The sequence below is a fragment of the Schistocerca cancellata genome, chromosome 5 (assembly GCF_023864275.1).
Source record: "Schistocerca cancellata isolate TAMUIC-IGC-003103 chromosome 5, iqSchCanc2.1, whole genome shotgun sequence".
In the NCBI taxonomy this organism is placed as follows: domain Eukaryota; kingdom Metazoa; phylum Arthropoda; class Insecta; order Orthoptera; family Acrididae; genus Schistocerca; species Schistocerca cancellata.
The window spans coordinates 152,585,245-152,598,098 of record NC_064630.1 but is presented as its reverse complement, the minus strand read 5'-3'; the positions used below and the strand labels follow the sequence as shown (position 1 = coordinate 152,598,098).

Below are 12,854 nucleotides of genomic sequence, written 5' to 3'. Positions count from 1 at the left end.
GCACGCAACAGGGAGAGAGTGTTTTGAGAAAGCTTATGGGAAGCCTCCCAGTACCAACATCACCACTGAGGAAGACGAGGAGAATTCAGCTTACACTTAATTCGTGGTACGAGACAGGAACTCAGGTTACAGACAAATGGTATGTATAAAAGTCTCCAATACTTATTAAAACTGGAATCCCTTTGAATAGTAGACAGCATTTTGTCAAAGATCGAAGTTAATTACTTAAAACTTCCCATCCTGAGAATTTCTGAATTATATTCAGAATGAGTTGCCAGTCACGCCCTGTTCCTGAAAAGATATCCGAGTTAAAGTTTGACTTAATACAGAAAAGAGGCAATTATGCTGTCTGTCTTCAAACATGTCAATAATAAAGTTTGCTTGCTCTGACAAATCGAGAAATATATTCTAGGGAAAAGAAATTGCACCTTTTCTGAAGAAGTACTTTACATTAGAGCTAGTCTGACATTGGAATAGGTATATGCAAGTATTAATTGCTTACTTGAATAAAAGTGTGATAACCAAGGTCTGCAGAAGCCATGACACCTAATAAAATCAAGCATTTCAGTAAAAGAGGAGACTCTCCACTTAATCTCATCACCGGAAACTTGACTGAAGTACTATCCTCCAGAACACTGCTGCCCAATCATAAACCTATATTAAGTATAGTATAACATAAGCTCAGATAGAAACCCAGTTCTAAGCAAAGAAGGGAAAGCAGAAAGGTGGTAGGAGTATATAGAGGGTCTATACAAGGGCGATGTCAAAAAAATGGGGTCAAGTGGCTCTGAGCACTATGTGACTTAACTTCTGAGGCCATCAGTCGCCTAGAACTTAGAACTAATTAAACCTAACTAACCTAAGGACATCACACACATCCATGCCCGAGGCAGGATTCGAACCTGCGACCGTAGCGGTCACGCGGTTCCAGACTGAAGCGCCTTTAACCGTACGGCCACACCGGCCGCCCAAGGGCGATGTACTTGAGGACAATATTCTGGAAATGGAAGAGGATGTAGATGAAGATGAAATGGGAGATATGATACTGCGTGAAGAGTTTGACAGAGCACTGAAAGACCTGAGTTGAAACAAGGCCCCGGGAGTAGACAACATTCCATTAGAACTGCTGATAGCCTTGGGAGAGCCAGTCCTGACAAAACTCTACCATCTGGTGAGCAAGATGTATGAGACAGGCGAAATACCCTCAGATTTCAAGAAGAATATAACAGTTCCTATCCCAAAGAAAGGAGGTGTTGACAGATGTGAAAATTACCGAACTATCAGTTTAATAAGTCACAGCTGCAAAATACTAACGCGAATTCTTTACAGACGAATGGAAAAATTAGTAGAAGCCGACCTCGGGGAAGATCAGTTTGGACTCCGTAGAAATATTGGAACACGTGAGGCAATACTGACCCTACGACTGCCGGCCGGAGTGTCCGTGCGGTTCTGGGCGCTACAGTCTGGAACCGAGCGACTGCTACGGTCGCAGGTTCGAATCCTGCATCGGGCATGGATGTGTGTGATGTCCTTAGGTTAGTTAGGTTTAATTAGTTCTAACTTCTAGGCGACTGATGACCTCAGACGTTAAGTCGCATAGTGCTCAGAGCCATTTGAACCATTTGACCCTACGACTTACCTTAGAAGATAGATTAACGAAAGGCAAAGCTACGTTTCTAGCATTTGTAGCCTTAGAGAAAGCTTTTGACAATGTTGACTGGAATACTCTCTTTCAAATTCTGAAGATGGCAGGGGTAAAATACAGGGAGCGAAAGGTTATTTACAATTTGTACAGAAAGCAGATGGCAGTTATAAGAGTCTAGGGACATGAAAGGGAAGCAGTGGTTGGGAAGGGAGTGAGACAGAGTTGTAGCCTCTCCCCGATGTTATTCAATCTGTATATTGAGCAAGCAGTAAAGGAAACAAAAGAAAAATTCGGAGTAGCTATTAAAATCCATGGAGAAGAAATAAAAACGCTGAGGTTCGCCGATGGCATTGTAATTCTGTCAGAGACAGCAAAGGACCTGGAAGAGCAACTGAACGGAATGGACAGTGTCTTGAAAGGAGGATATAGGATGAATATCAACGAAAGCAAAACGAGGATAATGGAATGTAGTCGAATTAAGTCGGGTGATGCTGAGGGAATTAGATTAGGAAATGAGACACTTAAAGTAGTAAAGGAGTTTTTCTATTTGGAGAGCAAAATAACTGACGATGGTCGGAGTAGAGAGGATATAAAATGTAGACTGGTAATGGCAAGGAAAGCGTTTCTGAAGAAGAGAAATTTGTTAACATCGAGCATAGATTTAAGCGTCAGGAAGTCGTTTCTGAGAGTATTTGTATGGAGTGTAGCCATGTATGGAGGTGAAACATGGACGATAAATAGTTTGGACAAGAAGAGAATAGAAGCTTTCGAAATGTGGTTCTACAGAAGAATACTGAAGATTAGATGGGTAGCTCACATAACTAATGAGGCGGTATTGAACAGATTTGGGGAGAGGAGGAGTTTGTGGCACAACTTGTATTGGAGGGTAGCGTGGGGGGTAAAAATCTTAGAGGGAGACTAAGATATGAATACACTAACCAGATTCAGAATGATGTAGGTTGCAGTAGGTACTGGGAGATGAAGAAGCTTGCACAGGATAGAGTAGCATGGAGAGCTGCATCAAACCAGTCTCAGGACTGAAGACCACAACAACATAGTGATTCGCAGCAGAGGGTCACAACATAAAAAGTGGTCACAGGGATGTGGGGTTTTGGTGAAGTGAAGAATTAATATTGAAACGATATAAAATTAAAAAAGACGAAGGGATCCGAATCACTATCAGATCAAGTGGAAGAAAACGCTAAATTAACTACCTTAACGGGAGACTACGCGGAACGATGTGGAGCGTCGAAGGACTACTACATGCCGTGGTGCTGACCAGTTTACAAACCGCACACGATAGCAGCCGTCCGAACGTTCCGCGTAAAGGCAACGTTGAGCAGCGCCCAGTCACGAAGAATAGAGAAAGTAAGAAATCATTAAGAGCTGTTAAATTTAAAAGTATGTAAAATCCCTCTTCCCCAACAACTAGCAAACGCAGAAATTACTAAAGCCAGTGCGAAAGAAGCCGCAGTACTTTTTTATATACCTTTTTATGGCAGAAAAACTGATTTAACAGAATTTATTGATAATGTCATTGTGGAATTTGGTGCAATATGAGTAGAGGAGAAGTCTCTACTACACATCTACATCTGTACTCTGCAAACCTCAGTAAAGCGTATGGCAGAGGCTATGTCATATTGTACCAGTTATTACAGACTTCTCCCATTCCATTCAAGTGCTGATAACATGAAGACTGTGTGCTTAAATGCCTCCGTGTGTGCTGTAATTCATCTAATCTTGTCTTTGCGATCCTTATGAAAACGATTGGAAGGGGTTGTAATGTAGATTCATCACTTTCAAATATACCTGTAATTGTGGGGGACCATCTAGGGGGGGGGGGGTAAATGTGGGCACCACGGAATTATCACATGAATGCGAAACGACTCTACTCTGACCACAAGATTCCCAAACGTCACACGACTCCGATCTGAATTAAATCCTAAAACTGCAGCACGAATACTCACCATTCTAGATGTCACTTCAGATGTCGAACGAAGACCTGCAGCTCCCTATCAACCTTAGAAACAGGAAGCCGCTGTCCATGACTCTCTGACTCAGAATCTTCTCTGTTATTTTATTATTAGTTTTGGGACGGGAGCCAGCGAGCCTGGATCTCCAACGTTAATCAGAGAAACGTACAGCTCGCTGCATTCCGGCGAGAACGTACCATGACGAACCCCTACTGGTTTGTAAAGCGACCATACTGGGCAGCGTCAGAGCCCTCTCAATTTAAAGTTCGTTTAAGAAACTTTCTAAGGAGGTTTTAGGGGGAGAGTTTGCATCTACAGTTAAGCATCTGTCAGTTCAGTTCTTGCAGCATCTTCGTGACTCCCTACCGTGAGTCGAACGAACCTGTGACCATTCGCGCTCTCTTCTTTCTATCCGTTCAGTATTTCCTGTTAGTCTTATTTGGCATGGGCAACGGCCTTCCCGCAGTGGATACACCGGTTCCCGTGAGATCACCGAAGTTAAGCGCTGTCGGTCGTGGTCGGCACTTGGATGGGTGACCATCCAGGACGCCATGTCCTGTTGCCATTTTTCGGGGTGCACTCAGTCTCGTGATGCCAATTGAGGAGCTTCTCGACCGAATAGTAGCGGCTCCGCTCACAGAAAACCATCATAACGACCGGGAGAGCGGTGTGCTGATCCCACGCCCCTCCTATCCGCATCCTCCACTGAGGATGACACGGCGGTCGGATTGTCCCGGTAGGCCACTCGTGGCCTGAAGACGGAGTGCTTTTATTCGGTATGGGTCCCACACACTGGAGCAATACTAAGGAAGGGTCGCATGAGATGTCCATCTGCAGTCCCTTCGTAGATGATTCAGACTGGGGAAATAGAATCGATGACGTATTGACAGCACTCCAGAAAGGAGCTATGAGAGTCTCTGTTGTGAAGCCCAGTATACCAAACAGTAAAAGGCCGGATATGGTCTTTACATACGCACCGGCATATGGTAGTGGCCGAGCGAAAGCACGAATGTACCAGGAAAGGTATCCTCGCTGATACAAGCTTCATCATAACAGTGCTTCATCATTTGTGTGAGACAGGCCCATTTACAGAAATGGGTAATCGTGAAAGCAGGCGTGCCTAGTACATATACAGGCCCAGGAGAAGCTGGCTGAACACCGCAGAGTCCGATCCCGACACTAGCACCAGGTAGGTGGCCTGCCAGGACAGTGCAAGCCAGACGACCATGTGGAACACTCTCCACAATGACTGCCACTATTCGTATCACTTACGATGCATACGGGCCTTATTATCTATGTACTTGCCTATGTGGCAGTCTTCCATCCTGTAACAAAGTTTGTCCTGTTTGGGAACTTGCTGGCAAATCGCAGTTATTGGTCGAATCGAGTCTCGAACCGAGAATCGTACCCTTGACACGCTCGGTCTTTCCGATTGAGCTACCCAGATGCAGTTCACAGCCCTCCCTCACAGCCTAAATAGCTGAGTCATTAACACCGTAGCCCACGAAAGGGTGCGCTCTGGGTTCGAGTTCCAGTCCAGCACACAGTTTTTATCTGCCAAGAAGTTCCCGAATAAGCCGGCCGCGCTGGCCGAGCGGTTCTAGGCGCTTCAGTCTGGAACAGCGCTGCTGCTACGGTCGCGGGTTCGAATCCTGCCTCGGGCATGGATATGAGTGATGTCCTTAGGTTAGTTAGGTTTAAGTAGTTCTAAGTCTAAGGGACTGATGACCTCAGATGTTATGTCCCATAGTGCTTAGAGCCATTTGAACCATTTGTTCCCCAATAGTGCACTCCGCTGTAAGATTTATTCCGGACACAGTGTACTGTTTGCCTCCAGCTGAATAGCGCGAGTGAGAGGACGGGGAGTGGGGAGCTGTCCTCCCGCGCTCACCTCGCCGTCGATCTCCAGGACGCCGACGCCGACGGGCACCTCCGGCAGGCGCACGAGGAAGCTGCTGCCCGCGGGGAAGACGGCGCGCTCCAGCATGCACGGCACGCGCTCCAGGTGCGGCAGCGCACCCGCCTCCAGCGCCGCCGCCACGCTCGCCTCCTGCCTCCAGCTCTTCTCGTCCAGCCACGCCGCCGGCTCCACACGCGAGAACACCACGTCTGTCACCGACACGATAAACACTAACAGCCAAACAGCAACACAGGCTGCATTCTCAGGTGGATCCAGCAAGTTCCACAATGGACCAGAATTGAAGGGTTTGGTGCAAGAAGGAGGCAGCTCCACTTTTTCCAGTTTGTGGCAAATTAAAAAAAAGTTTTAAAAATTCAGTTTTCACCAAGACGAAAAAATTGTCAGCCTTGTTTTAGGCTATGGGGTATCTAATACTACTGAGGAGAATACACACAAATGCATGCACTCAGGTACGTGCAATAGAGTTTTGAATTTTGGAGCTGCCTCCGTTTTGCTCCAAAGTGGATGAAAAACTCTTTGTAGGACCATTTTCTTCATAATTAATCATATTTCAGTTTAAAAAACATTTATTAATAAAGAACGTACAACATTATTGGCATAATACATTAATTCTACAGTTCTTCTTTAGTCTTCTAGCTCCCCTTCAGTCACCTCAGTATCATTTGAAGCATCTGACGTTAACTGGTCATAAAACCACAGTTCGTTTTGCCCAACGTACTTTCTGGACAACTCTTTGACATCATTAAACTTTTGGCCTTTAAGCGGGAGGAGACAATCATAAGCTTGATGAATGTGGTCCATTGTTATGAGACTCGCAGGTCCTTGGTTGCAAATTTGCGCATTATCGAAGACAGTCATCCCTACGGTCGCACTGCATTGAATAATCCCTTTACCGATGTATGGCTGTTCATAGAGGAATATTTTGTACTTCGTGATTAAATATTTTCCTCTTTTCTTGTTCGATAATAATACGTAAGGGTCCTTTACAAAAAATTTCTTCAACGTGTCAACAAAGTGGAAAATAAATCTCTAGTCCACTTCAGTGATATGAAATTTGGGGCTGGTTCTTCTGATAATGCGAGCATAGTCTGCTTGAAGAAAAACTCTTTCCATCTTCCTCAAACACTTTTCTATATTACCGAACGCTCTGTCGCATGGCATAAAGCTGTGGCCCGGTTCTGGGAATCGATGAACGATCTTCGTAAAGCGGCCACTTTGAACAAGGTAAAGCAGGTACTGCGTTAACGAATGATTTTTATTTTGTGAGACGCAGTTATCGGAAAATAGGTAAAGTATTTTGATATAATCTGTTCGAATGTGGTTGATGTAATGATGTATAAAACTTATTGGCTCATTTGGCGTCTTTTTTCCGATGGTTTCATCATAGAGATAAAAATGATGTTTTCCAGTCTTACCAGACGAAATCGCAAAGTTATAGACCCACAATTGGCGTTTATAAAATGCGTCCCCAGAAGGAACTTTGGGGAGAGGCATATTTTGTTGGTAGTCGAAGCACAACATCTCGGTGTCATTATTACATTGTGCAAGTGCCATCTTGTCTTTAATATCTTGATAAAATGAATCCGCCCGACTTTGATGAAGTAGCTTGGCATCCTGGAGCTCCCTACGTCTCTCATCTGAGACAGGAGAGGCACTGAGTTTCTTTTGTATGTTGTACGACCTTGGGTGCCCGAATCGGATGTTCAAGTGTGTCTCGAAGTACCGAAAGTAAAAATCATATTCTACTGGAGATTCAAGGTGCTTCTCCATGTACAAAGGATGCATTGCTTTGATAGTGAGATCGGCAGGCAAGTATTGTCTATTGCCATTGTCTCGTCGACTGTAATGCGTTCTCGCCTAGGAGAACTGCCACTGTGAAAGTGGACCTTTTGCACAGTTTCATATGGAATTTTGTTAGGTCTTGTATTATGCTTTCTCCTACCATCTGGTTTTGGTGTGATAGATCCGTCAAAAGAAAGTTGCTTTGCGATGTTTTCCACTCGCTTTCTGGACACACCATGCAGTGACGCAAATGCTTTTTTACAGACTCTTACATTATTCTCACCGACTCGAACAGTATAAACATTTGAAAACGCCCTAGGCTTTCCTGTTCCACTTTTTGGCCTATTTCTTTTAACAGGTAAAACTTCAATGCAACCAACCAAATACACATCTTGGGTATGCTTAGTCGTTAGGCCATTAAAAGCATTAATAATACGATGCCTTGCTTCAACGTCAATTTTAGTAAAACACTTGTATTTGCAACTGCAATCATTACCTGTATTCCGGCGAGGCATGTTTTTTCCACTAGTGCTCTTGTAGTTCTTTCCGCCAACCTTCCGGTGTTTTCTTATGTTCCGTTCCCATTGTTCCTTGTGCGATGCTTTTTTCCTCTTCAGTGGTCCAACAACTGCGTCTCTGCTTCTTGAACCTTCTTCTGAATCAGTAGATGTCTCATCTCCACCAGGCTCGTAGTTTTCTGAAGAAACGCTCTTTCCTCTTCTGATTCACTCATACTGACAGAAACCGTGAAATCAAATGACGATGAAGTCACAAAACAGATCGTAAACCTGATAAAAAATATCCCTCACAGAGAACGCGCGATGTTTACACCGGTCTGCTGAACAATACGTAACACTACCTACTTCCTGCTATTGTTTGGATGAAGAACGAGGCAGTTCCCGGAGTTGACTCTGTTTTCATGCAAACTCGGAGTACAGGCAGCTCCATCTGTTGGATTTCTCTGAAACTAGTTGGTGGAGCTTCCTCTTTTTTGCACCAAACGAAGGGGCTTTTTTTTGTATGTGATAGAATGTTCAACTCAATAGAGCCAAAAAGTGGAGCTGCCTCCTTCTTGAGCCAAACCCCTCAATTACGAAAATATGCCAAAATTTCAAAACAAACATGACCAAAAGTCGTTATAACTGTGATCCTGCCGGCCGGAGTGGCCGTGAGGTTCTAGGCGCTACAGTCTGGAGCCGCGTGACCGCTACGGTCGCAGGTTCGAATCCTGCCTCGGGCATGGATGTGAGTGATGTCCTTAGGTGGGTTAGGTTTAAGTAGTTCTACGTTCTAGGGGACTGATGACCACAGCAGTTAAGTCCCATAGTGCTCAGAGCCATTTGAACCATTTTTGAACTGTGATCCTAACATTACTGTTAACAAATCTAATAGAAAATTTGAAAAATTAAGGATGGCAAAGCCAATATGGTGCAAAAAATCCGAAAGAAATATGATTATTTAATGAGAACTTAAAACGCGGAAGGCAATTCTGCACGATGTTTTCATCCAAATTAGAGTGTGGTTTTGTGATTCAGAGACTGACAACAGGGCAAATCGGAATGGGAACGTTTTACTGATGATGTGTAATCACAGTGTCTGGCAGTAAGGTGCTCTGTGTAATTTTCATTTCTTTCCTCTATTAACACAGTGACAGGGTCACTGTTTTGTGAATGTTTTTAGTATGCTTGCCAGTATACAGGGTGAACCTTAATAAAAGCGACAAACTGCAGGGACGGATTCCTGATTAGAAATGGAGGAAAAAAAATATTTGTCCGGAAATGGACGGTGTGCATGCAATGACAACAAATCGTGCCTGTGCAAAAACCATCGAAAAAATCCTTCCCGTAGAGAGAAATCCCCTGCTGACGATCCTTGCACTCGTTGCAAGCGATAGGATAGTAGCAGTTGTCATGAAGGATATACATAATCGCAGTTTTACTTACACCATGTTGGTGTGCCACGTGCTACGAGCTTGTGCTAGGATTCGTCTCAATGTCCCGTAGAACACAGACCTCTAGATCTGCTATTCGAACAGTCCGCCACCTCCCTGCGCGTTCATCTGTCTGAAAAGACCCGCACACAAACGCCCAAAACTGGCTTCAAATGGTGTGTGATGTGAATGGTGTTTGTGGGGTTACTTGTTTTGGTGTAGCTTTGCTGCCTCTCGACCGTTCTGCTTGACCATACACAAACAACATCTCGGCTTGTTGCCGACCTGAACACTGAACTATTCTACTGCTTACAATACGCTGCGCCAATCACACAGCCTGCAACACACGAGGAGCACAAGGCAAGTGGTCAGAGCAACTGTCGTTTATCAGCGCTATCTACCACAGCAATGATGCATTTCCGGACACTTGTCCATAGGGCCTTTTTCCCTCCGTTTCCAGCCAGGGGTCCGTCCCTGCAGTTTGTCAATTTAATTAATGTTCACTCCGTATAGTGTGTTCTATTTGAGACGCGCGAGCAGGAAACGCTACGACCAAACGGGACTGGATGGGAGCAAAGACCGACGATCCAGGTGGTGGGTTCTTAGAACTGAGGCCGACTCGACCACCCCAGTGGGCAGAAAGCTTTTATCAACATATACTACTCCATAGCCCAAGGTCCAGCTGGAGGACAGTATGGCACCTACTGCAGGACCCGGGGACGCCTTTCCTTGTTTGGGGACCACCTTGAAGATAATTATCTATCGCTTATGGAAAGCGTGGGCTACAGGAAACGAAGTCAACGCTCATAGCGGTTCTTTCTTAATTTCTCAAGCCTTCATTTGCGAGGCTATCAGCGTAGGAGTGAGAAGGCGCAATTGGTGTAATTGTGTGTGACATCAAGAGCGCAGCACTGAAGTCAGTGTTTTTGGCAGTAGGGGAGATTTTCACGTTGTGATAGGCGTCTGAAGGAGACGCGCTATTTTGTGGGGTTTCTCTAGTTGGAGGGAAACCTCGCGATTGGCCCCTCAGTGCTTCTTAATTCTGCTATTGCTAACTGACACGCTTTCGTGATAAGAAATTAGCAGGCTGTAACTGAGTGCCACAAGAAAGACACTTCGGGTTTGGTCACGGAGGTGTCCCCATCGACTCGACGTTAGGACGTGATGGTGTCCACATCGACTTGTGCTTTGATCGCGGAGGAGTCCACATCGAATCCAGGTACAGTAGCAATAGAGGACAGATCGACTTGCCATTGCATCGCGGTTGAGCCCACAACATCTAAGAGTCGCTACAGGGTGCTGACGACAACGCCTTCTCGAAGGGGCCAACACATCTGCAACGTACAGCTCGGGGCAGCACTGTCTATTTACGATGAGCATAAAGGGCAGCTACAGCAGAGTAGCTCAATTCGATTTCGCATTTCTGAAAGCCAGGACAATCACCTGTCTCAGGTTCATCGCGCTAGTATGATTGGTTCAAATGGCTCTGAGCACTATGGGACTCAACATCTTAGGTCATAAGTCCCCTAGAACTTAGAACTACTTAAACCTAACTAACCTAAGGACATCACACACACCCATGCCCGAGGCAGGATTCGAACCTGCGACCGTAGCGCTAGTATGAATGTGTGAACTTTTGGGAATAGTCAACAACTTTCAATTAGGAATTTCCTGGATTATATAGATTACAATTATCGTTGTACTTTATTAGAGTGTAAACTCTCAAGTGGCCAAGCAGTAAATACACAGATGCGGGAGGAACACCGCTATCCACTTAATCTTCCACATGAATATCGATAAACAAAATTGTCACATTTTTCGTTGTTGAATTATATAGTTTTTATAGACGTGTTTTTGAATAAGTATGAGTACTTAACTAATCCGTGTTTCTATTTGCACTTTCACTTACATTAAGTTATACGCAGTCAACCAGTTTTCAGAAAGATACTTTCAGTCACATTATACCATACGTAAATAATTGTAATTCCGGTCAGATAGCGTCAATTAGACTAACCTTTTATGCAAATTCCCTGCTTTAGGATCTGTACCTAGGGCCGTAATTTCGCGTTATGAACATAACTTTGCTCATAATTCAAATTTAAAAGGTAGATCTTAAAGACGTGGCTTGCCTATAATTACACTATTGGCCATTAAAATTGCTACATCAAGAAGAAATGCAGATGATAAACGGGTATTCACTGGACAAATATATTATACAAGAACTGACATGAGATTACATTTTCACTGAATTTGCGTGCATAGATCCTGAGAAATCAGTACCCAGAACAACCACCTCTGGCCGTAATAACGGCCTTGATACGCCTGGGCATTGAGTCAAACAGAGCTTGGATGGCGTCTACAGGTACAGCTGCCTGTGCAGCTTCAACACGATACCACAGTTCATGCGGTTCTGGCGCTGCAGTCCGGAACCGCGGGACTACTACGGTCGCAGGTTCGAATCCTGCCTCGGGCATGGGTGTGTGTGGTGTCCTTAGGTTAGTTAGGTTTAAGTGGTTCTAAGTTCTAGGGGACTTATGACCTAAGATGTTGAGTCCCATAGTGCTCAGAGCCATTTGAACTATTTGAACCACAGTTCATCAAGAGTAGTGACTGGCGCATTGTGACGAGCCTGGTGCTCGGCCACCATTGACCAGACGTTTTCGATTGGTGAGAAATCTAGTGAATGTGCTGGCCAGGGCAACAGTCGAACATTTTCTGTATCCAGAAAGGTCCGTACAGGACCTGCAACATGAGGTCGTGCATTATCCTGCTGAAATGTAGGTTTTCGCAGGGATCGAATGAAGGGTAGAGCCACGGGTCGTAACACATCTGAAATGTAACGTCCACTGTTCAAAGTGCCGTCAGTGCGAACAAGGGGTGACCGAGACGTGAATGGCACCCCATACCATCACGCCGGGTGATACGCCAGTATGGTGATGACGATTATACGCTTCCAATGTGCTCTCACAGCGACGTCGCCAAACACGGATGTGACCATCATGATGCTGTAAACAGAACCTGGATTCATCCGATAAAATGACGTTTTGCCACTCGTGCATCCAGGTTCGTCGTTGAGATCACCATCGCAGGCGCTTTTGTCTGTGATGCAGCGTCAAGGGTAACCGCAGCCATGGTCTCCGAGCTGATGGTCCATGCAGCTGCAAACGTCGTCGAACTGTTCGTGCAGATGGTTGTTGTCTTGCAAATGTCCCCATCTGTTTTCCCAGGGATCGAGACGTGGTTGCACGATCCGTTACAGCCATGCGGATAAGATGCCTGTCATCTCGACTGCTAGTGATACGAGGCGGTTTGACCCAGCGTGGCGTTCCGTATTACCCTCCTGAACCCACCGATTCCATATTCTGCTAACAGTCATTAGATCTCGACCAACGCGAGCAGCAATGTCGCGATACGATAAACTGCAATCGCGATAGGCTACAATCCGACCTTTCTCAAAGTCGGAAACGTGATGCCTCTTTACACGAGGCATCACAACAACGTTTCACCAGGCAACGCCGGTCAAGTGCTGTTTGTGTATGAGAAATCGGTTGGAAACTTTCCTCATGTCAGCACGTTGTAGGTTTCGCCACCGGCGCCAACCTT

The 12,854-nt window shown here is 45.2% G+C and overlaps 1 protein-coding gene and 1 pseudogene across 1 annotated transcript in view; one reads left to right on the top strand and one right to left on the bottom strand.

Annotated features, from left to right (window-relative positions):
* LOC126188410 (protein amnionless) overlaps positions 1-12,854 on the bottom strand; it is a 150,280-nt gene that overhangs the window by 95,722 nt on the left and 41,704 nt on the right. Inside the window, exon 3 of the mRNA XM_049930013.1 lies at positions 5,510-5,727. Within this exon, the coding sequence (XP_049785970.1) occupies positions 5,510-5,727 (218 nt within the window). The remainder of the gene's footprint in view (positions 1-5,509; positions 5,728-12,854) is intronic.
* On the top strand, positions 4,066-4,183 carry LOC126189091 (5S ribosomal RNA; annotated as a pseudogene).